Below are 25,012 nucleotides of genomic sequence, written 5' to 3' on the forward strand. Positions count from 1 at the left end.
CACCTTTTCTGACTGCTCATTGGCTAAGCTCCCTGTATGCCACTGGTAATATTCTTAGTAACTTGGGTAATAAGAGTCCAAAAAGTGATCTAGGGTTTTTTTTACCACACTCCTGGAGAAAAAAATGAAGGTCTGCTGCTGGAGGGTTAAGAAATGTCATATCCTGTCCTAGCCAGTTTGGCTCAGTGGATAATGCCTCGGCCTGCCCAACGCAGATTCTGGGTTCAATTCTGACCAAGGGCATGTACCTAGGTTGCAGGTTCCTCCCTGGCTCCGGCCCAGGTCAGGGCTCATGCAGGAGGCAACCAATCAAAGTGTTCCTCTCACTTTGATGTTTCTCTCTGTCTTTCCCTTTCTCTTCCACATTCTCTAAAAATCAATGGAAACATATCCCCAGGTGAGGATAAAGAAAGAAAGAAATGTCATATCCTATGAAAGACACTTCTTGAAAATGCCTAAAGAAAGTTGTCATTTTTTCATGGTAAAGGGACTGGAGTCCGTGTTGATGAAAACACCTTGGTGGCTGCGGTGACTGGCAGTGGCTGCAGCAGCGGGGTGATGGGGCTGGTGCCTTCCCCTGATCAGCCCGGTTGCCTTCCACAAAGGGAGGCCAGACTGCGGCTTAGGCCTGCTCCCCAAGGGGAGCAGGGAGCAGGTAGTAGGACATCCCCTAGGGCTCCCAGTATGTGATAGGGGGCAAGCTGGGCTGAGGGAACCCCCTCCCCAGTGCACAAATTTTTGTGCACCGGGCCCCTAGTAGAATCTATTAAAAAAAAAAAAGATAAGCAAGCAAATAGAATTGGGAGAGGTAAAAGCTAAGAATGTATTTATTCACTATTAACCAAATTACTAAAAATTGAGTATACTCACTCAAGTAAAAATGATTTTAAAAACCCAAGAATTCAATTGGCCATAAGAACTGCAAGAAAAAAGTGAAAGTAATGGGTGATGGGGGAATACACAACCTAGGGAGATAAATTTTGCCAGACAGGAAAAACTTTCAATATACCCTCAATCTGAAAAAAATGTACTAGTATAGCTTATTTTTTATTGAAATTCGTGGGATGACATTGGTTCACAAAAACATTCAAGTTTCAAGTGCACAATTCAACAAAACATCATCTGCACACTGCATTGTGTGCCCACTGCCCCACGCAAAGTCTCTTTCAGTCCCCATTTCCCTGCCCTTTACATACCTCCATTTTAAGAATCACAGCATAAAAGGAGCCAAGTCCTTCATTTTGAAACAAACCTATGAAAATTAACATGACCTTAAAACTAGAACAAATTGGCTCATTTGTAGGCAGCTAGGAATGCTAAAGTTTAAGTACAGCAGTACCCCTTATCTGAAGGGGTATGTGCCAAGTGGATGCCTGAATCCATGGATAGCACTGCACCCTATATATACTCTACGTTTTCTTATACACACATACCTGTAATAAACTTTACTTTATAAAGGAAGAGATTAACAATAACAATAATAAAATAGAACAATTATAACAATATACTGTAATAAAAATTATGTGAATGTGGTCTCTCAAAATATCTTATTGTACTGTATTCACCCTTCTTGTAATGATGTGAGATAACAGAGTACCTACTTGTTGAGATGAAGAGAAATGAATGATGTGGGCATTGTGATGTAGCCTTAGGCTACTATTAACCTGATGATGATAGAAGGAGGGTCATCTGCATCCTGAATCGCTGAGCCATGACGATGTCCACTGTTGGATGTCAGGAATAGACAATGTCAATAAATGGGGAAATTTAATATTTTCAGACCAAAGGTAACTGAAACCATGGAAAGCAAAACCACAAATAAAAAGAGAACTACTGTAAATGCTTCATATTTCACAGGGCTTCCTGAAACTAAATTAATTCAAAATGGATAAGGCCATTTCCTACTGAGTTCAAACATCTCTCCTATAAAATTAAGTCAAAATGAAGGAAAGTTAGGAATAAAACCTTCCTCCTATCAAAATAAAAATTCATGGACACAGACAATAGTGTGCTGATTGCTGGGATGGGGGAGTGAAGGAGGATGTAAGGGGGATAAATGGTGATGGACGGAGACTTAATTGGGGTGGTGAACACACAGTACAGTGTACAGATGATGTATTGTAGAATTATGCACCTGAAACCTGCATAATTTTGTTAACTAGTGTCACCCCAATAATTTCAATAAAAAGGAAATATGTTTAAATAAAATTTACTGTATATTTTCTAAAGTATTTTATTTATTTATTTATTTATTTGCTTCCTGCAGCATTAACAAAGAGAAATGACAGTTAAATGAAGTAAAATAAGGTAATAAAAAATAAAAACTATGGTAATAATCCTAGTCTTCTCTTCCCTTAAACTTCATAGGGAAGACCAGAAATATCTCTACCCTGTGATTAAAGGGATATTTTGTGTATGAGAAAATTAATCACAAAAACTTTACTTTCCATTAACTAAATGAAAGGTTAGATGACATAAAGTATTAAAAGAAGTAGAAAATATGATCACTGCTCCTGAGGTAATTTCTACACTATAGGTGTAGACAGATGGATGAATCAGTAAGTAGGGAGATAGGCAGGTAAAGATAGATGATAGATGATAGATAGATAGATAGATAGATAGATAGATAGATAGATAGATGATAGATAGATGATAGAGATATATGTATATAGATGACAAGATCTAGTTTTAGAAGTCTGCTCAAAGGAAATAGTCTGAAATGCAAACAATTTCGTTCAAAAATGTTCACTAAAGTGAAATGAAAGCAGAAAAACAAAAGCAGGCTATGTTGGAACAATTGCTACTGGACTTGCTCTCTTGTCATAAACAACCAAAAAACTACAAAATATGTGAAACAAATGTTTTCAGACATTGAAAAAAGTTACCAAAGACTGTGGTCTCAAAATTATATCAAACATTCTCCTAAAGATATTAACAATAAGGGGGGGGGGGGTAAAGGAGTATGCAGACAAGAAAGGAAGAAGTAAACCTTTCTTAATTCAGAGAATACATAATCATGTATGTAAATAGTTCTAAGTTAACCATAAAAGAGCTACCAAAAATAACAAATTCATTTAATAAGATTGCAGTATACAGACCAAGAGAAAACATCAATTATATTTCTATATGCTAACAACACATAATTAAAAATAGAAAATAAAATATAATTCAATTAATAATTCTATTCAAACACATTTATATTTAGGGATAAACTTAGCAAAGTATGTAGAAGACCTACACACTGAAAGTTTAAAACATTACTGAGAAAATGTTAAAAAGACTTTAATAAACAGAAAGGTATACCATGTTAATTTATCTGAATGCTGAGTATTGTTAAGACATAAATTTCCCCAAAATCATTTGCAGATTAAACACAATCCAGGAGTTTTATTTGTAAGAATTGACAACCTGATTGTAAAATTTATATAGAAATACAAGGAAAGAGTGGAAGGAGAAGAAGGATCAGAGGAGGATGGATAGGAATAGTAATAGAAATAGAAATAGGAGGAGGAAAAAGAGGAATAGAATGAAGAAGGAAGAGGATCTAAATATTGAAAAAAGAACAAATTTGGAGAATTAGCACCACCTGATTTCAAGCCTTATTATAAAAGTGCAGTAATGAAGACAGTGTAGTATTAGCATAAGGATAAAAATATAGATGAATAGAGCAGTTTAGACTCCAAAAATAAACCCACACACACACGGTTAATTCATTTCCAAGAAACGTACCAAGGCAATTCAATGGGGAAGGGATCGTTTTTTCAATCAATGGTGCTGGAACTAAACACATGGGGGAGGGAGGAACTGAACCAGCACCCTTATCAAACACCACAAAATAACTAAATGGGTTGAAAGCTAACCCAATAAAAAAAGAAAAACTTTGATAAGCAAACCTGGAAGGAAATTTTAGTGACTTTGGAGTGGTAAAAGATTTCTTATAAAGGAAACAAAGCCATAACCAGAAAGAGGTGATAAACTAGACTGTGTCAAAATTAAACTTTTTTTTTATTTTGACAGCTTTTTATTGAAAGACCCTAACAAGTAAGGGGAATAGAAAAAGTTCCTTCACTTTTATGGAGCTAGGGGCATAGGGGAGGATTATGATTCCCAAGAATATCAGAGAGGATGATAGGAACCCAGAAAGGAAAACAGGCTAGGGTCTGCTCCATGCCTGTACATTATGTCAGAACCAAGGGCCATAGAAGGAAGGAGAGACACCCTTTATCTGCCAGATGTCTACCAAAGTCCACCCACCCGGCCTGCCTCAGGCCTCCAGGAGCTTCCTCAGGGAGTGGCGGTTAAGGATCTTGAGTTGTTAATGAAGGACCATGTGGATGATGCCATGGACACCCACAATAGTTTGTTGAAGGCCAAGGGAGGGGGAGAGGAGTGAGTGGAGGTGGGCAAAGGGGGAAAAAGGGGATATACCTGCAATAATGTCAACAAAAAATGTTTAATACAAAAGAAAAAATTATTAAACTTTTATTCTCTGAAAATGCCAATTAACAAAATGAAAAGTCACCAAATAAGAGATCATAACTACAAAACATGCACATATCAGACAAAGATGCTATATCCAGAATATATAGAGCTGTTACCACTTAATTATTTTAAAAAAACATTAAAAAAGAAATGGCCTATTGATGTACACAACATGGATAATTTTCAAATTTATTACCTTAAAAGAAAAAAAAAGCTAGACTTAAAACGTTATAGCATAGAAAATATAGTCAATAATATCCTAATAACTATGTATGGTGCCAGATGGGTACTGGAAATTCTGAGGGGAGCACTTTGTAAAGTATATGATTACCTAACCACTATGCTGTACACCTGAAACTAATACAAAATAATACTAAAAGCAAACTGTAATTGAAAAAAATAATAAAATTTAAAAGAAAGGTGACATACTGGATGATCTGATATATATGACATTATAAAAAAGGTAAAATTATAGGAACAGAAAATAGATGCATGATTACTAGGAACTGTGGTTAAGTGGAGGAGTTATTTATAAAGGGCAGCATTAGGAAATATTAGGTGACGGAACTGTTCTGAATCTTGATTATGGCAGTGGTTACAAGATTGTATGCTTTTATCAAAAATTCACAGAACAATACACCAAAGATAGTAAATGTTGGGATATAAATAAAAAGTTAGCTATAACAAAACTCCAAGGAGATAGCAATAATTAGATAGCAAAATGGCTAAAATTAAGAGTACCGATAGCATTTGAGGAACAACTAGAACTTATAAACACTGGTGGAATGTACAACAGTAAAACCACTCTGGCAAACAATTTCACAGTTTCTTGTAAAGTTAAAAATAAATTTTGATATAACCCAGCAGTTCAATTTCTTGATATTTACCCCAAAAAAATGAAAGCATATGTCCACACAAAAACTTGTTCATGTTCATAGCAGAGGAAGTAAGGGAAAATTTTGAATACACTTTTCTCCACTCTCAGTACTCAGTATATTTCCACTCCTAACCTTTCTTCCCTTCCTCCCCTAGGCCCCTAGGTCCATAAAACTGATGGAACTTTTTGTTTGAGACACCTTCAGTGACACAACTTGACCCCTCAAATCTGTACTGATCCACTGATCTAGAGCCACTGTATGGAGAAAAATGTAAGTGGGAGTAGGAGTTGGCACTTACCCTAGTTTAGCCTCTTTCTTATACAATCACAGGAAGCAATTATAAGCTTGCCTGTTACTTTCATTTTGGCTTGTTTTAATTGGCTACTCAGACACCTAGCAGGTCAGCTGAGCTCTTGAAAACACAACTGTTTAAATAGGTACAAATTATTTCTTGACAAAATTTTAACTCTTTTTTAAGTCTCAGCAAATAAGAATGAATGGAGAAGGACCTCTTCAATCTATAACTATGGAAAACGTAAAGCTAGCACAAGCATGAAATATTTAATATCCTCCCTGCAAAAATGGAGGTCTTCTCTTATCACTTTTATAAAACTTGTACGGGAGGTCCTAGGCAGTGCAATAAGGCATATAGATTTCAAAGGAAGAAGTATAATTCTCTTTATTTGCAGATGATATGATTATGTACATGGAAAATATAAAATAACTACTAGATATAACGAATAATTCAGCAATGCTGTTCTATATCTTGATTATAGACTGCACTTACACTATTGCATGCAACTCTCAAAACTCAGGGAACTGTGCATATAATGGGTGAATTTTACAATAAGTACATCATACCTCAAAAAGAAAAAATAGTAATATCTCAGGATAAGAATATCAATACAAAGTGAATTACATATCTATATATTAGCAACAGCAACTGAAAATAAAATTTTAAAGATTATATCCTTTAATGTAGAAGCAAGCATATGCATAGGAAGAAGTTGAACAAATGCTGCGCATGACTTCTATGAAGAAGGTAATTAAAGAATATCTGAATTAATGAGGAGATGTACTGTATTGACAGGAACCCAGAAACCGTCTCTGTGTTCATGTATTGTGTTCATGAACTGTGTTCATGTATTGGAAAAAAAACAATAATTTTAAGATTTCAATTATCCCTAAATTGATACATACAATTGTTGCCATCCCTATAAAAATCTTAAAAGATTTCTTAGTATAAATTTACAAGATGAATCCAAATTTTTTTTAATCTTTATTGTTGAGATTATTACAGATGTCCTTCTTTTTTCCCCCCATAGCTCCCCTCCACCCAGTTCCCATCCCGCCCCAGGCCCTCACCACCCTATTGTCTGTGTCCATAGGTAATGCATACATACATATAAGATCTTTGTCTAATCTCTTCCCACACCCCCTCACACCCCCGTCCCTCTCAGAATCATCATCTGTTCCATTTCCATGCCACTGATTCTATTCCATTCATCAGTTTATTCTGTTCATCAGATTTTTTATTCATTTGATTTTTAGATTCACTTGTTGATAGAAATGTATTTGTTGTCACTTTGTTGTTCATATTTTTTTATCTTTACCTTTTTCTTCTTCTTCCTCTTCTTAAAGAATACCCTTCAGCATTTCATATAATACTGGTTTGGTGGTAATGAACTCCTTTAGCTTTTTCTGGTCTGTGAAGCTCTTTATCTGACCTTCAATTCTAAATGATAGCTTTGCTGGGTAGAGTAATCTTGGTTGTAGGTTCTTGCTATTCATCACTTTGAATATTTCTTGCCACTCCCTTCTGGCCTGCATAGTTTCTGTTGAGAAATCAGCTGACAGTCTTATGGGCACTCCCTTGTAGGTAACTAACTGTTTTTCTCTTGCTGCTTTTAAGATTCTCTCTTTGTCTTTTGCCCTTGGCATTTTAATTATGATGTGTCTTGGTGTGACCCACTTTGGATTCCTCTTGTTTGGGGTTCTTTGTGCTTCCTGGACTTGTAAGTCTACTTCTTTCACTGGGTAGGGGAAGTTTTCTGTCATTATTTCTTCAAATAGGTTTTCAATATCTCGCTATCACTCTTCTTCTGGCACCCCCATATTAGGATCTTGATATGCTTGAAGTTGTCCCAGAGGCTCCTTACACTATCTTCATATTTTTGGATTCTTTTTTTCTTTTTGCTCTTCTGGTTGGGTGTTTTTTGCTTCCTCATATTTCAAATCATTGACTTGATTCTTGGGATCTTCTAGTCCCGTGGTCGGCAAACTGTGGCTCGCGAGCCACATGCAGCTCTTTGGCCCCTTGAGTGTGGCTCTTCCTAAGCCTTAGGAGTACCCTAATTAAGTTAATAACAATGTACCTATCTATATAGTTTAAGTTTAAAAAATTTGGCTCTCAAAAGAAATTTCAATTGTTGTACTGTTGATATTTGGCTCTGCTGACTAATGAGTTTGCCAACCATGGCTCTAGTCTACTGTTGAATCCCTGTATATTATTCTTTATTTCAGTCAGTGTATGTTTAATTTCTAACTGGTCCTTTTCAATTTTTTTGGCATTCTCACTAAGATCCTTGAAGGTCTCACTAAGTTCCTCAGAGGTTTCTAGAAGACTCTTGAGTAACCTTATAACTGTGGTTTTGAACTCTATATCCAGTAGTTTAATTTCTTCCATTTCTTTCATTTGTGACATGTTTCTTTGTCTCCACATTTTGGCTGCTTCCCTGTGCTTGTTTTTATGTATTGGGTAGTTGCTAGGTCTCATTGAGTTGATAGAGTGGCCTTGTGTAGTAGGTGTCCTATAGAGCCCAGTGGCTCAGCCTCCACAGTCACCTGAGGTGGACACACTTGGTGCACCCCTTTTGGGGCTGTGTGCACACTCTTGTTGTAGTTTACATTGATTGCTATTGGTGTCACTGTGAGAAATTGACCTCCAGGTCAATTGGTTGTGGGAACCAGCTGTGGATACAGTGGGAGAGCTGCTGTGCAGGAGACACCCTTATGGACCAGGACTTGCTTCAGTGGGGCTTTGGTGCTCACTGAGTCTGCTCCTTGAGTGTGTCTCTTATGGATGTGAAGAGTTGTAATCTGGTATGGTCTCACACTGACCACTGGGTACACTGGCTCTTGGGTCTCCAGGGAGGTGCAAAGTCAGCCACTGCCAGGGGCCACCCAGCAGGAGCTACAGAGAGATCTGCAGATTCCTCCTCTTTGTATCGGGTTTGGAAGTGTCCATGCAAGGCCCAGCTGTGAAGCAAGGCAGGCTGGTGCTTGTGCCAGTTCCTGGGTCTTTTATTGATAGCTTTGGGGCTCCCAGCTGCAGCTTGTTTGACAGGTTTTAGGCTGAGAAAGGACAGACCATTCATATGCAAAGGCTGCTGCCCACAGCTTGGGTGGGGTTGTAAATTGGGTGGGCCAGGGTCTTAGGAAATCACCAGGACAGAGCAAACAGAAATGGCTGCCAGTCAGCCCTGCACCAGGGAGATCCCAGCATGGGAACAATGACCTCTGCAAGCACCTCCATCTAGAAGAAAGCCACCCCCAAGTTCTTGCCTCGATGCCAGACAGTCCAGTTTCTCCCCATATGTGTCTGGGTCCCCCAGAGCTTCACCCTGGAATGGAGCTCAGAGGAAGTGGGAGCTTGTAAATTCAGTTCGTGGTGCCGGCCTTTTAAGAGGAGCAGCTGGGTCACCAGCAGCCTGTGTGTCACTCAGCCCCAATCCGCAATGCTTTTTACAGTCCGTAGTTCTTACAGCCCATAGGGACTTCTTTCTCCAGCTCTGGGACCCTGGGCTGGGGGTTCAGTGTGGGGCTGGGACTCCTTGTTCCTCCAGGGGCCTTCGCAGAGGTGATCTTCCTCCAGATTAAAAAAGTGGCACACACTGGTGCCAGACCTGTCTGTTCTGCACCTCCACACCCCCTACCAGTCTCAGTGTGCTTTCTTCTTTACCTCTGTAGTTATAGTACTTCCACTCAGTCAGCTTTACTGTGGTTCTGGATGATAGTTGTTCTGTGTTTTAGTTATAATTTTGATGTGGTTCTGGGAGGCAGCAAGTACAGGCGTTTACCTATGCTGCCATCTTGGTTCACCTCTGAATCCAAAATTTATATGGAATAAATAGTCAAGGCAATCTTGAAGAATAATAAATTTAAAGGACTTATAAGATTTAAGGAGTTATTATAATGCCAAAAAATTAAGCAAGTGTGATATTAGCACAAGAATAGACAAACATAAACAGAACAGACTAGTGAGTCCCTACCTAAGCCTATACATATACATTCAGTTGATTTTCAATTAAGTCATTAAAGCAACTCAATTAAAAAGGGATTTTTTCAATATATGGTACTGGAAAAACTGGTTACATCAGAAAAAAATGGGCCTAAAGATAAACTCTAAAACTATAAAGATTCTAGAAGAAAACATATGATATCTTGGGAACCTTGGAGTTCTAAGATTTCTTATAGAAGACACAAAACACACTGAAAAGGAAGGGGCATGATGGAGTTTGGGGTAATAGAAATGTTCTATATCTTGATTTGCAATTGTTAAAAAATAATTGAGCTGTTCACCACTATGCCATACACCTGAAGATTATATATATATATATAATGTTACCTGCAATTAAAATATTTTTTAAAAAAATAAAATAAGTGTTAAAATGCAAAAATAAAATGTTCACAGCAGCTTTACCAGTAATAGCAATGAATTGGAAGCAACAAACATGTCTGTTAACAGGTGAATAGCAAAACAAACTACTATATCCATACAGTGGAATACTACTCAGCAAGAAAATAATGAACTATAGCCCTCCCAATGTAGCATCCTCCCAATGCACTAACACTGTGGGTTTGATTCCTGCCCCACCCCTTCCCCCCATTCAGAGCACATACAAGAACCAACCAATCAAAGCATAAATAAGTGGAACAACAAATCTCTCTCTCTCTCTCTCCCCCTTCCTCTCTTTTTCCCTCTCTGTGTAAAATCAATCAATAAAATAATTAAATAATAACAATAATAATAATAATAATAATAATGAATTGTGGATATTCACCACAGCCTGGATGAATCTCAGATGCAGAGAGAAAGAAGCCAGAACAAAGAAAGTGGACATACCATATGACTTCATTTACGTATAACTCTTGAAAATAAAAATAAGGTACAAAATGCAGATCAGTGATTATTTGAAGATAGGGGATGGGAGTAGAACTTGGTATTCCCTTCCTAAATCAGGCAATGCCATTTCTAAATAGCTCAATAGAAAATTATTGACATGAACAGTTCCTGTAACTTAACCCACTGATTCCATGTCTTGCCTCTTGGTGGTATCCAAATAAATCTACCCTTTGCCTAAATTCAAAATTGATTCAACAACTAGCTACTGAGAACCAACTATATACAGTGTGGTGAATACAAAGAAATCAAGACAAAAACTCTGGTTTCATGGATTTTCCAAATTAGTATCTAAAAATTACTAATTTTATTTTATTTTTGGGTGATTACAAGTCGGAAAAGGTGTGGGGGAGGTAGAAAAGGGTAAAGGAGGGATAAATGGTGATGGAAGGAAACTTGACTTGGGGTGGTGAACACACAATACAATATACAGATGGTATAGGATTGTACACCTAAAATCTATATAATTTTATTAACCAATGTTGAACCCAATAAATTCAATAGAATTTTTTTAAAAAAACTATAATCTAAGCTCAGTGTATTCCTTCATTAGTGTGTCCTCTTCTGTGATTTATATATTGAGATTTTTTCTTATTTGGCAATTAGACTGAAGATGGTAGGAAACATACGAGTCTAGTATCTCCATTTATTCATCTACTAGGATGAATACAATTACAAAATTATATTATTAGCTCACCAATCCTTAAACTAATTTAGTATACTGGCAAGATGACTAGAATAAGATTCCATCTCTGCCTCTGCAACAAATTAATTGCCTCATTCATCAATCAGAACAATTTCCTATAAAATGGAGTTGTTCTTTATAAAGTAGTGGTTTTCAAAAATTTTGGTCTCAAGACATTTTCATTCTCTTAAAAGTCAGTAAGAACACCAAGAAATTTTGTTTATATGAATTATATCTATCAATATGTGCCATATAAAATAAAATTGAGTAGTAATTTAAATAATTATTTATTCATTCCTTTAAAACTGACAATAATTTAGTCATTGCATGTTAACATATATCATGTACTTTTATAAATAATTATAGTTTTCAAAACAAAACAAAATGAGAAAAGAAATCGTCTTACTTTTTTGGTAAATCTCTTTAATGTCTGCCTTGATATAACTCAGCTAGATCTTTATAATAGCTTTTGCATTCACTCTTACAATATATTGTGGATGAAAAATATGAAGAAAATCTGGCTTAATGCAGTTATATACTTGGAAAACAGAGTATGTTCATAGTCTTTTAAGATAATTGTGGCTATTCTTTGATATTATACCAAAGCTCTACAAGTGGAAGACTATTTGTTTAATTGTAACACAGAATATGAAACCGTATTAATTAACTTTATATAATTGATTACATTAAAACTCATTGATCTATCTTCCTTTGAATGGATCTTTTACCCATGTGTAATTTTATAACATCATGCATTAGTCATTTGGAAAATATTAGTTCACTGAGATTTGCAGAACTTTTAAATGTTAACACATTTTATTAAACAATATCAAAAATCGTACATATTGATATAATTACCAATCTCATTAGAAAAGGCTAAGTTTTGGGAAGCTGTAAAGTTAACAGTGAGAGATGTAAGTTTTCTAAAGTTTGAATTCTTACTTGAAAATCTCAAAGTTTTTGATTGGCAACAAATATTGCCTGTAGTTTTCCTTGAAGTGATAGACTTGCTGTGCTCATTTTCAAGAAAATGCCTGCCAAATACCCAAGATTAAATAACCATAATTTGCCTCAATTTATCTTTCAAGTAAAAATGTGTTCCATGCAAAAATCAGCTAGTTCAGACCACAACTCAAACAATTGCACACATGCTTTTCCTAGAAAAAACAATCTTACATCAACATACAGAATTGATTTGTGTATACTCCTCATTTTGCCATATAAGGTGTTAAAAAGAAGTGGTGGAGGGATTAAGAAAAAACAAACAAACAAACAAAAACCTCATGGCATAGACAACAATATGGTGATTACCAGAGAGAAATGGGGTGGGGGAGGTAGAAGAGGGTAAATCAGGAATAAATGGTGATGGAATGAGACAAAATTTAATAAAATTAATGCTACAATGAGGGTGTTCTTAGGTAAGAATGGCTTTTTATTCCCTGAGAGTATGAAAAATACAACTGCAGGGGTATTGCGGGTTTGGTGCCAGAACACCGCAATCAAGTGAGTCATAATTTTTTTCTGACAGAGGGCCTTGCTATCAGTTTATAAAAAATCAACATCTGTGAAGTACAATAAGGCAAACTGCAACAAAATGAGGCCTGCCTATACTAGGACAATTTGGTACACAGCTCTAGCAATTTTTTTTCTTCATAATTTTATTTTTTAATATTTTTTGTTTAAAGTATTACAAATAGTAGTATATATGTCTCCCTTTTCCCCCATTAACCTCCCCCCCCAGTCTCCCCTACCCCCCAACACATGCTCTTACCTCCCTCCCAGTGTCTTGTGTCTATTGGTTATGCTTATATGCATGCATACAAGTCCTTCGGTTTTACCCACCACCAGTGAAAATGTCAACACATTGAGAAAGGCAAAATGGCCTTCATATTATTGTTAAAATATCTATGTCCCTCCTGATAGGAACGCAGGAATCCCAGGGGTCCACACACAGCACTTTGAGGACTATTCACCTAAAGGATCCTTAATGTCTCTCCAGCTCTAAAATGTCTATAATTATGTAAAATGTCAACATCTTTCAATTTTACAACTCTACAAAACATTCATTTCCCTATTAAGTGAAACATCTTACATTTAACAAATATATCAATGTCTTACAAATCTTTTATTCAACTGATCGTGAGTACAAAGTGATGAGGTCATGAAGCAAGAACTATTTTCTTACTTCCTCTTCCTAAAAGAACTTTGATTTTATTCAGATTTCCCATCGTCCAACTTTTCCAAGCAGCAATGTGCTTTGTTGGGGGCAGGAAGGAGGTTAGGTAAGTCACTAGTATAACTCTGCCTTTATGGTCTGATTCCACTTGCCAATATACTGGTTGTTGTAATCATATGCATATAACACAATTCTAACCAATGAGATATAAGGGGTATTTTCAGGGTGGAGGTGCAAGACTCCTGGTAAGTTTTCATGGCTGATAAAAAGGGACACAAATGAACAGTTCATACTCTTCTTGTACTAAACATTGTGGTATTTGCATGTGATCCTTGGAACTGCAGCATCCATCTTGCATGAGGGACACTAATCTGAGAAAGTGAGCTGATAGGCAGAGTGTGACAAAGGAGAAAGTGGAAAGAAACTGGGTCATCATTTGGTGGAATTAGTCAACCTTGGATATACTCCACCTCCAAACTTCTTGTTATGCGAGCTAAAAATTTTCCTTACTGTAAGACAGTTGAATTTCTGTTTTCTACCACTTATAACAGAAAACAACCTATATGATATGAAAAGGCACCATTATGCCTATCTTTCACACACAGAAATGTTTTACCACATCAATTAGATAATGAGATTATGGAAAGAGAAGGACCTCATCTCCTTGACCAAAGTCTTGTAGGGTTCAAAATATAGAATACACTAAACAATTTTTCACTAGTATCCCACTCTTAACACAATTCCTCCCCCACTACCCAAAGTTCCAATATTTCCTTCAATATTTGATTAATGTCATACATACTATAAGACATTTTGGAAGCAAATCAGCCAGTTCTCATAATATCTAGAAAGATTAATATTTTCCTTGATTATAAGATATACAAATGCCAACAGAATTTCTTAAAGTCCTATTTTAGAATTTACTGTCATAAAACCAATTTCATTAACCTGACTAGTACTTACTCATAAATGGTGCTTAAGTCTCTCTACAAGTTAATAAGTAAATCTAATGTTTACAATCAGATTCAGTAAGATAGAAAAATAAGTTAAAAATTGAATTTAGCAAAAAGTCTGTTTATTTTATATCATTTGCCTTTGGTTGTTTTTGGTTAGCAGAAAGCAAGGGATTTAGGGTTCCCATTTCAATAATGTAGCAGGTACCATCACAGACTACACTTTCAGTTAAAGGCCAGCAGAAGCTGCTGAAGTAATAAAGGACAGTTGGACCTGGACAGATTATAAAGGTAAATAAACTCAAGCATTGATGCATACAATGAGAGTCTGGTTTGTTAAAATGAGAGAAGCTTATGTATTAGAGATTATACTAAAGATACCTGTCCAAAATCCTCAAGAATTACTGCTATTAAAAATGAATCTTTGTAATGAAGTTTTAGTTAAGTGGCTGGGTGGTTCATTTATAATGTTAATTAGAGAGAATATTTCAAAAATTAGTTCTACCCCATGGTTGCTGTTGTCAGAGTGGAAGAAATAATGGAATGATTACATTTTAAAAAGAAAAATCATTAGAGGATAAGACTAAACAGGCTGACCAACTAGCAATCTATTGAGCATCAATTCCATAGTCACTGTACTAGATAGAAAAAAATTACTGTCTCATAGGTACTCATAAACACTACTGATAGGAGTATACTTGGTAAAACCATTCTGAAAAGTAATTTGGCAAGAACAGAGCCCTATCATTTACCAGGTAAAAGCTTAAAGTTCAGCTATTCAAATGCCACCTGGAAAAGCCATAATGCATAATAATTTGTGATTTTGCAGAGGAATGAATTTGAATTGCACAAACTGCAATGCTGGCATAAGGCAATAAAGTCACTTAGCTAGCTAGGAAACAGAAAGAGAAGGTAAAGTGAGAGTGGTACAAAAATGAATGCAGGCCCTGGCCAGGTAGCACAGTTGTCCCAATATGCCAGGTTGTGGGTTTGATCCCCAGTCAGGGCACATAAAACAATCAACCAATGAATCCTATATAATAAAAGCCTAATATGCAAATCAACTGAACAGCTGAATGACTGGCAGAATGACTGCTCACTATGACACACACTGCACATGCTCAACACAGGAGCTGACCCCTGGTGGTCAGTGGCTCCCACGGAGCACCACTCAGCCAGAAGCAGGGCTCATGGCTGGCAAGCTCAGAGGCAGTGGCAGCGCTAAGGAGCGCCCAGCTGAGTGGTAAGAAGCAGCGAGCAGACAGGCAGTAAAGAGACAGGGCTCCCAGACTGAAAGAGGGTGCAGGCTGGGCTGAGGGAATTTTGTGCATTAGGCCTCTAGTGCATTAATAAGTGGAACAAAAAAATGTGATGTCTCTTTCTCTTTGTCTCTCTTTCAAAATCAATTTAAAAGATGAATGGAAAAACCTTCATTCCATATGTTCTTACAAGTTCGCTTCTTTAAAAAAGGAGATGGGCCTGGCCGGTGTGGCTCAGTCGTTGAATGTCCACCCATGAACCAATATATTGGTCACTGGTGTGATAACTGGTCAGGGCACGTACCCAGGTTGCAGGCTTGATTCCCATAGGGGGTGTGCAGGAGGCAGCCGATTGATGTTTCTCTCTATCCCTCTCCCTTCCTCTCTTATTAAAATCAATAAAAGGAGATGGGAGATAGAATAGTATCATCCCAAAGTGGAAAAAATAAATTAGCAATTAATGAGGGGAAGGTTCTGGAGTATCACTAAGGAAGAGATGAAAGCAAGGGAAAGAACTAGGTAAAAACACAGCTATTTAAATATAAGCCTTATGGGTAGCTATGTGGTAAAGGCTGGAGAAGGGTTTGGGGAGGGTGGGCAAGAGAAGCTCCCATTTCAGATGTATTCTAAAACTCCTTGGGGAAAGGGAATTTCAGTGGGTTTGGAGTATGTTATACCATTGTTGTAGCTAGGGAGAGGCAAGTGGGGGAGGTATTGATGGAAGGCAGGCACCATCTTATTTCCAAAAGAGAAATGTAGGGACACACATATGGTACAAAAAATTAAAATTTAGGTCCTTGAGGACTAATCGCCTGAGAAATTACCGAAAAGTTATTAAAGGGTGGTCTGATGGTGAGCCTATCTTTAGAATGAACTCAAGTAACAAGTCACAGGAAGAGATAATGGAAAGGGCAGTGAGAATTATTGAACTTTTCAACATGGATTTATTTTTCTGTATTATCTGTCGTATATAAAATAGAGACTGAGGAAAATCTCATTACCAAGTTCTAGAGCAGTGATGGCGAACCTTTTGAGCTCGGCGTGTCAGCATTTTGAAAAATCCTAACTTAACTCTGGTGCAGTGTCACATATAGAAATTTTTTGATATTTTCAACCATAGTAAAACAAAGACTTATATTTTTGATATTTATTTTATATATTTAAATGCCATTTAACAAAGAAAAATCAACCAAAAAATGAGTTCGCGTGTCACCTCTGACACGCGTGTCATAGGTTTGCCATCACTGTTCTAGAGCAATCATTTATTAACTGTGTGACCTTCAACAAGTTTTTTAACTAATCTCTGGGCCTCGAATTCCTTGTACATAAAAATGGGAATAGTATTATCTAGCACAGTGGTTCTCAGCCTTCCTAATGCCACGACCCTTTAATACAGTTCCTCATGTTGTGGTGACCCCCCAACCATAAAATTATTTTCGTTGCTACTTCATTACTGTAGTTTTGCTACTGTTATGAATCATAATGCAAATATCTGATATGCAGGATGTATTTTCATTGTTACAAATTGAACATAATTAAAGCATAGTGATTAATCACAAAAACAATACGTAATTATATATGTGTTTTCCGATGGTCTTAGGCGACCCCTGTGAAAGGGTCATTTGACCCCCAAAGGGGTCGCGACCCACAGGTTGAGAACAGCTGATCTAGCAGGATATAACATGGTAATTGATACTTTAAAAGTACGGATGGCCTTTAAGCCACTAATTCCCCAATGATGGAGGAAGTACTAATAAGATAATATAAAATAGGGAATAAAAAAGTGTTCATAGCAGTATTTCTTAAAATGGCTTTCAAATTTTGAAATTTAAAAATATATTATTCTATAAAAGTGAACAGGTAAATTGTGGTGTGTATAAATATAAATTATATGCAATCATTTAAATATTTTAAAACTAATAATTTTACTAACACAAAAACATGATTCATAAGTGAAAAACATTAATATATAAAACTGTATGTAGACTAATCCTAATTTTTTTATTTTAATTGATTTATTTTTTATTTTAATTGTTTAAGTAAGAAGGTAAATTTTAATGTATTTTACATGTGAATGGTCTAAACATGAATTAAAAGAGTGTTCGGATTAGATAAAAAGCTACACAGCTGTGTGCCTCTTTGCTGATCTTAAGCTGATTCTGAAATTTGTATGAAAAGAAACTAGAATAGACAAATCAATTTTGTGAAATTTTTTAAAAGGTTGGAAAACTCATCGTACCTGATTTTATCACTTAATATAAAATGACAGTTATCAAGACAGGATGGTATTGGTGAAAAGATAGAGCATAAATCAATACAACATAACAGAGTCCAGAAATAGATTCACACAAATAAAATCAATGCATTTGTTATAAAGTTGCAAAGGGAATTTAATGTAGAAAGGATTCTTTTCAACAAATGGCATTGGAAGAATCAGATGTCCATATGCAAAAACAAAATTAACCTAGATACATGTCTCTTACCTTATACAAAGTTTAAGATGAAATGAACTGTGGACCTAAATGTAAAACCTGAAACTATAAAACTTCTAGAAGAACACATAGGAGAAAATTTGCCTCAACTGATTTTGACAAAGTATGACACCCAAAGCATGTCCATAAAAGAAAAAAAAATTGATAAATTGGAATTTATCAATTTGGTCTGAAAAAGATTTTAAGAGGATGAAAAGCTAAGTCATAGACATGGAAAAATATATTCAAATCACTTATCTGATAAAGGTCTTTTAAACAACTCTTTAAACTGAGTAGTAATAAGAAGACAACCTGATTTTTTAAATGGGCAAAAGATTCTAATATACACCTCACTAAAGAATATATAAGGATGACTCTACTATTGAATGGGAAAAATAGTAATTTTACTGGGGAGAAACCTTGCAGACACCACCTTAACCAAATGACCAAGGTTAACATTACCAGTAATGTCACCAATTTATTTTTTAAAGAAGAGATTAGATATATAAGAAGGAAAATCAGCAAACCAGTAATAGAGGTATTTCTGTGCTGTTGATAGAATTGTAGACAGATAATTTTCTGTGTAATGTTCTATATTATATTCAAAGTTTCCAACACATCATGTATTACTTTTGTTATCAGACCAAATCAACATGTAAATTAATTGAATGAATGAACAAATATACAGGTCTTGCCTTCACAGATGCTATAATTAATAGAGAGAACAGATAAAGTATCATGAAACAAAATGCTTTTAGGACAAAATGCATTTAGATACTAGAGAGAAAGAGGCTAAATATCACATGTGTTCAAAGGAGGATAAAATCAGCAATTGATATAATAGTAAAAAAAACTTTAACAGAAGGGCTATTTATTTTTTCTCACTAGCATGAAAGCAGGGACCCTGTCTATCTTATTTAGTTTTATCCATTGTGTCTAACACAAAATGATTTTGTGGACAGTACAGGTCCATGAATAACATAAATACAATTCTTAAGTACTTATGTGTTGCTGAATAAATACCTGCTGAATTAATGTAAACATTATACTGAAATTGAGCAAATATTTGCATCCATAGTGTTCTAATAAAGAGCCAAAATATGTATGTAGTGCTCAAGAAAGCTCATCTAGGCTACAATGGAGGGAGTATACTGTAAAAGGTAATGAAAAATAAGGTTACATGAAGGGAAAGATCATGATTGTCCTTGAAAATCAGACAGATAATTTGAGTTAATACAACAACAAATGGTGAGTCAATAAATAGTTGTAATGGCAATAATGAAATCGAAAATTTATTGAGCATTTACTATGTGCCAAGTACCATTCTAAATTCTTTACATAACTTCTCTCATTTTATCCTCAAAAGAATCTGTTAGGTACATACAACTGGTCCTCTTTTGCCAATGAGGAAATTAAGGCTCAGAGGGTACTACTTGGCTGAAGGTCATACATCTTCAAATTGCAGGTCTAACTCCAAAGGCCAAGCTCTTAAAGACTCTTTATGAGACCTCCACAAAATCCACAAAACATGTCTGAGGATACCAGAAAGCAGTGAGATCCCATGATATCAAAAATGTATGTTTATTCCATGATCTTGCTCTGGAATCAGAAGTATCAGTACAAATTCATGTTTTTAACACAAACACAAATATATATAAATATATGTGTATATATGTATACATATACATATGTATACATATACATATGTATATGTATACACATATAGAGAGAGATGTTTAAAAAATAGATGTGTGTATATGTCCGTGTATATATACATATATTTCCTAGTTTTGTCTGCTGAAAAGGCCTAGAAGTAATGACACCCCAGCAGCAATGAGCATTCCAAACATGGAGATCCTGATCTCTAAATATAATTACCCAATTTAAAAAACTATAGCTCCTTGGAGACAGGAGCCAACTGTAAAGGGCTCCTATTGGCCAAATCTGGGATAACTTCAGCAGAAAAAAAAAGTAAAAATAGCATAAGTCATTATAACACTTAGAATAAAACAAATATCCATAAATTCATACTGCTATAAATAAACAACTAAATAAATAGCAGAGAAGGTAAAGTTATTTGTTACATTTAAAATTAAATTTTAAATGCAAAAAAATGTTAAAAACTGAAAATTACCATTTGGCAAATATCACAGTAATAATCATTTAGGCCAGAATCCTCAATATATGCTAAAATTAGTGGGCAAAAGTTTGATGAGAAGGATATTTACATTGTCTCACAATATCACACCACATACTCATAAGATTTTCTCACTTTGTAATTACAAAGGGAAAGAATAGTGTCTTTACAGTGGATAAACCTGGCAGACACAACTTAACCAAGTTATCATAGTTAACTCAAGGTAAAGAGTCTAATGTGTTGCATATACAGACATCAAAAGACAAATAAGAACACATTAGAAATTATGTACACACTCTTGCACAGTCACAGAACAGTTACATATATAAACATATGCACAAAAATACATATAGATAGTTGAGTGCATTGAGTTGGATATGATGAGTAGGTAAATTTGTAAAAACAACAAAAATGAACTGGGCATCTTAAGTAAATATACTCTGTTCCGTCATAATAAAAATACATCTGAAAAGTACACTATAATTAAATTTATTATGAAAACCGACTAATTAAAAAAACAAGGCAAATCATTCCTCAAAATAACCATCTATGACTAATTAAATTTGTTTTATAAATCTAACCTTTTATATATGTGATTTTATACAATCATATAACCTGCAATAAGCAATTGCTCTAGTTTGCTTTTAAATTACCTCTGTCTATATACACATGCTTATAGAGATCAAACTCTGATCATTTTATTCTAAGCCCAAATCTATTTGCATTATACCATGCCACTTCTCCTATCATCAGCAGGAAGAGCTGTAATCCCCATTCTATCATTTCCATTTCAATCCAGTGTCTCTCCCTTCCTCACTAAAAAAAAAAAAAAGTAGCAGAGATCCAAATACTCTGAACAGCAAATAAATATCTATAGAGTACATACATACAAAGGAGGCAGTATAGGAAAGTTGTTAAGGGTAAAGAAATTGGAATCAAACTGCCTTGATTCAAATTCCCAGCTCTAGTTTATTACCTAAGTGATTTTCAGCAAATTAACCTCTATGACCTATAGCTTCTTGATCTGTAAAGTGGGGACATCAATGGTATATATCTCATAGGTCTTTGGTGAAAATTAAAGATGGCCATGTATATCAGCATATTAGCACACTGCCTGGCACATAGTAAACACTCAAAAATGTAAGTTATGATAACAATACTGACAAATTCTTTCTATTGAGCAGTATACTTCTTAGAGGAAAAACTGTTCCGTGGCCCTGAACCACACTACAATCTTTAATGAGTTGTTGCCTCTGATCACAAGGGAGATAGTACATTTAAATTAGAGAGAACTATCTACTGAACACACATACACATAAAACTTACTAACATTTGTACAGTAGGGGTAGTGCAATCTTATACACCATATACATAAAGAAGGGGTGCATATCCTACTGACAGTGAGTCAGTACAGGTATAATTACCTTTACATAAAAATACGTTATCTCCATCACTGGATATTACTTTTCCAACCTAAAGCTGCTTTTTTCACTTACTGCTAACCTTTCAGCATAAGCATTATTACTTTATTCCACCTAATATATACTCTACCTAAAAAAATGTTCCACATATTTGTGACATCCCCATTTGGCATGACTTCAAAGATAAAGAAATCACTTAACTGAAAAACAAAGCAATTTAAGTGGCACTGCTCTTCCTGTTATAAAAGTCCCAATACTAGACTACTTCAATCAACAACCAGCCCCACGACCAACCAGTTTACTCTGGAGAAGGTCACCAATATCCCCGCCACTAGTATGGAGAGCAGATACCATTCATAACTTTGTGATGATTAAAACATTCATTTAACTATGATATTGATGCATGAAGCAGAAAAAACAAACCCCTGGTTTTATTAAAGGCACAATACCCTAATGATAAAGAAATGTAATATAAAATGTTATTTAAAAACTATATAGAAGGAGCCTGGCCAGTGTTGCTCAGTGGTTTAGTGTTGACCTATGAACCAGGAGATCATCCTTAGATTCCTGATCAGGGCACATGCCTGGGGTGCAGGCTCAATCCCTAGTAGGGGATGTGCAGGAGGCAGCTGATCAATGATTCTCTCTCATCATTAATGTTTCTATCCCTATCCCTTCCTCTCTGAAATCAATAAAAATATATTTTAAAAAATTATACCGTAGGGAAAAAGGAAAACAAAACAAAAAACCCTTCCATGGTGTCTTCTGTAATTTCTTCATGAACACTTAATCTTAAAAAGTTCCAAGAAAATAGGCTTGTTGCCAAGTGTTGTCAACCATAAAAAGAAATCACATTTTTAATACAATTGGATTTAATATAAATTGATGTATAGTATTTCTGTACATACCTATATGATTGGTATCTGGTGCACATTTATTAATAGCAATGTCAAAAGAAAAAATTGAAATATTTAATGAAATATCTATAAAATCTTTGCCCTGGGCCAAATGCCATAAGCAGTAAGCACCTACCTAGAAGATGTTTTTAAAAATAACTATTTTCAACAAAATAATTGTACTTTTATCCAAGAGTCTGTAGCACTATTAAGTGACTAAACCTTACTCCATTAAAATGCTCTAAATCAAAAAAGCAATTTTAAGTCATTTATCTACTTTGATGGAGAATAAATTATGGCAAATATAATTTAAAATATTTTATACACATAGCTTTTCAACAGATGTGCTATCATAATTACATGATGTACTTATAATAACATGAAAGATAGCCTTCCTATCTACACACTTTCTGGAAGATAGAAGAAGGGCAATGTTATCTGTGTCATACTGAGTGTATAGAGAAGCTAGACAGCTAACTTAAAAGTGGACCCAGATAAACAATAACATATAAAGAATTGATAGTCACTCAACCATGTGAAGGCCTAAGCCATGATCTCATACTGAAGTGTTTTTAAAACCACTTATTTTGATCACTTAAATATAACTTTTAAATAATTTGATGCATACTTAATTCTTTTTTTCTTCAACCTTTTATTCCTAAACCATCCACTTTCCCCACCAGGCAATTGTTTTTATTAGTTTCTTGAATATTCTTACAGGGATATTTTACTTTCTAAACTCTTTGGAGGTTAGGTGAAACTAGGGATGATGGGCTTTAGGCTGAAGAACATTTTCTCTGCCAAAGCCATTCATTCCTTACATCTGCCTCTCATACCCAGAAGGATGGTGGGTGGGACTAGCCAGATACCCTTTTAGGAGATTTATAGAGGTTTTAACTCTATATTCCTAAAACAGAGTGGAACTTTTTGCTCTGTCATTTCACATGTGCATTCTCCTCTGCTCTCTTTTAATCAGAACACTCATTCTCCTTTGAAAAAATATAACTTTTCCTTTAAATAGGTGATGGGCAAAACTTCTCAATTTGTTCAGGTGCCTTAGTAAGTTAAAAAAAAAAAAAGTAAACAACAATCGAAACCGCAGAACTTAAAAAAACAAACAAAAATCTCAGAAGACTGGAAGCCTGAGGCCATCCTCTTTACTTTATTTTTCCTGGTATGTTACCTGAGCATTTGCAAAAAGGATGCCAAATGGGGAACACAGTCTCTACAGAGGCTCTACTGACCAAAGGTTAGGGTAGGTTCAAGTTGCTTAAGGAAAGGGAAAAGGGAAAAACTTAATGGGCGCCCTTAACACTTTGATGGAAGCTCGAAATTAGAAAAGCCAAAATATCAAACTATAGACAAAGTTTAGAGTGCGTGGGTTGGGTATAGCTAGTGAAAAGGTTAGCCAGCAGGCAGGCTGGGAAACACCCCAGGGCTGACTGACGGTGGGGAGGACAAGTTTTAAATACCTACCAGAGCCTAGTAATCTATTAGCCTGCGTTCTCTGCCCCAGGCTCTGCTCTAGTCCCCAGAGCAGCTAGCTGCAGGAAAGCCAGCAGCCCTATTTTTAAACACTTACACCTCTCCCTTGAATTTCAGAAAGCTTGAGTTACCAGCGTTAAATTTAAATAATGTTTCTTCTTAAACAAGTGAAGACAAATTTGAATTCCCTAGCCAAGGCCAAAGATAAAAGAAGGGAAGGGAACAAAAAGTGATTACAGCATGAGAGTGAGGTGATGAGGTAGGGTGGGGGGTTGCGGGGAGAAGGAAGGACTTACCGCAGCCTCTGCAGGCTGCCCCCACAGACTCAGGGCCAGTAAGAACAAGCCGGCTGCCAGGCTGACTCCACGAAGTTTCATTCTTCTCCGGCTCCTGCAGCTCCTTCAGCACCCACACGAAATCCCTGGCTGGCTCTGACCAATTGACATAATCTTGAGGGTTTATTGGGCGAGAGCTAGAGCCTGAGAGGGAGAGCGAGGGTGCCCCAATTGTGCAGGTCGGCTTAGGTGAGGAGAAAGAAGCTTTTATAGAGTGGAGGGGGAAAAAAGAAGAAGCTATTCTTCCCTCCCCCTCCCCTCCTCAAAGCCGGTCTCTTGGGAGTACTTTTCCCTTCTGTCCAGACTTGCAAACTTTTTCCTCACGCAAATCCCACAGATCTACTTTCCTGCCTGTCTTCCCCCGCACCGCCCCCTCCCCATCAGCTCTGGGGAATTTGAGGATCACTCCGCCACAGCCTTCAGCAGCAACCTGCGAGGGAGTGACGCTCAGTTATTTGGGGGAGGGAAACTCCCAGACCAGATGACTGACCACTGTGAGTGTAACCGAGAAGCTTTTCTATTCGTCCACTTGCACTTTCCGTGGATACTACTCTTCCCTGCCCAGTTCAACTCTCATTGGTGTGAGCACCCAAGCCAATTAGAAATAGACCTGAGTTGGGACTATTTTTTTTAGCGGATGGATCTCATGGAG

General features: G+C 36.1%; 1 protein-coding gene across 2 annotated transcripts in view; it reads right to left on the bottom strand.

Moving 5' to 3' along the window:
• The window catches only part of COL4A5 (collagen type IV alpha 5 chain), a 300,168-nt gene extending 275,500 nt beyond the window's left edge, over positions 1–24,668 (bottom strand). For both annotated transcript variants that reach the window (XM_006082247.2, XM_006082246.2), the window contains exon 1: positions 24,322–24,668. In XM_006082247.2, coding sequence (XP_006082309.1) covers positions 24,322–24,402 — 81 coding nt within the window. In that variant the 5' untranslated portion in view covers positions 24,403–24,668. The remainder of the gene's footprint in view (positions 1–24,321) is intronic.
• Between the last annotated feature and the right edge of the window lie 344 nt (positions 24,669–25,012).

Source organism: Myotis lucifugus, unplaced genomic scaffold (genome assembly GCF_000147115.1).
Source record: "Myotis lucifugus unplaced genomic scaffold, Myoluc2.0 scaffold_2, whole genome shotgun sequence".
Taxonomy (NCBI): Eukaryota; Metazoa; Chordata; class Mammalia; order Chiroptera; family Vespertilionidae; genus Myotis; species Myotis lucifugus.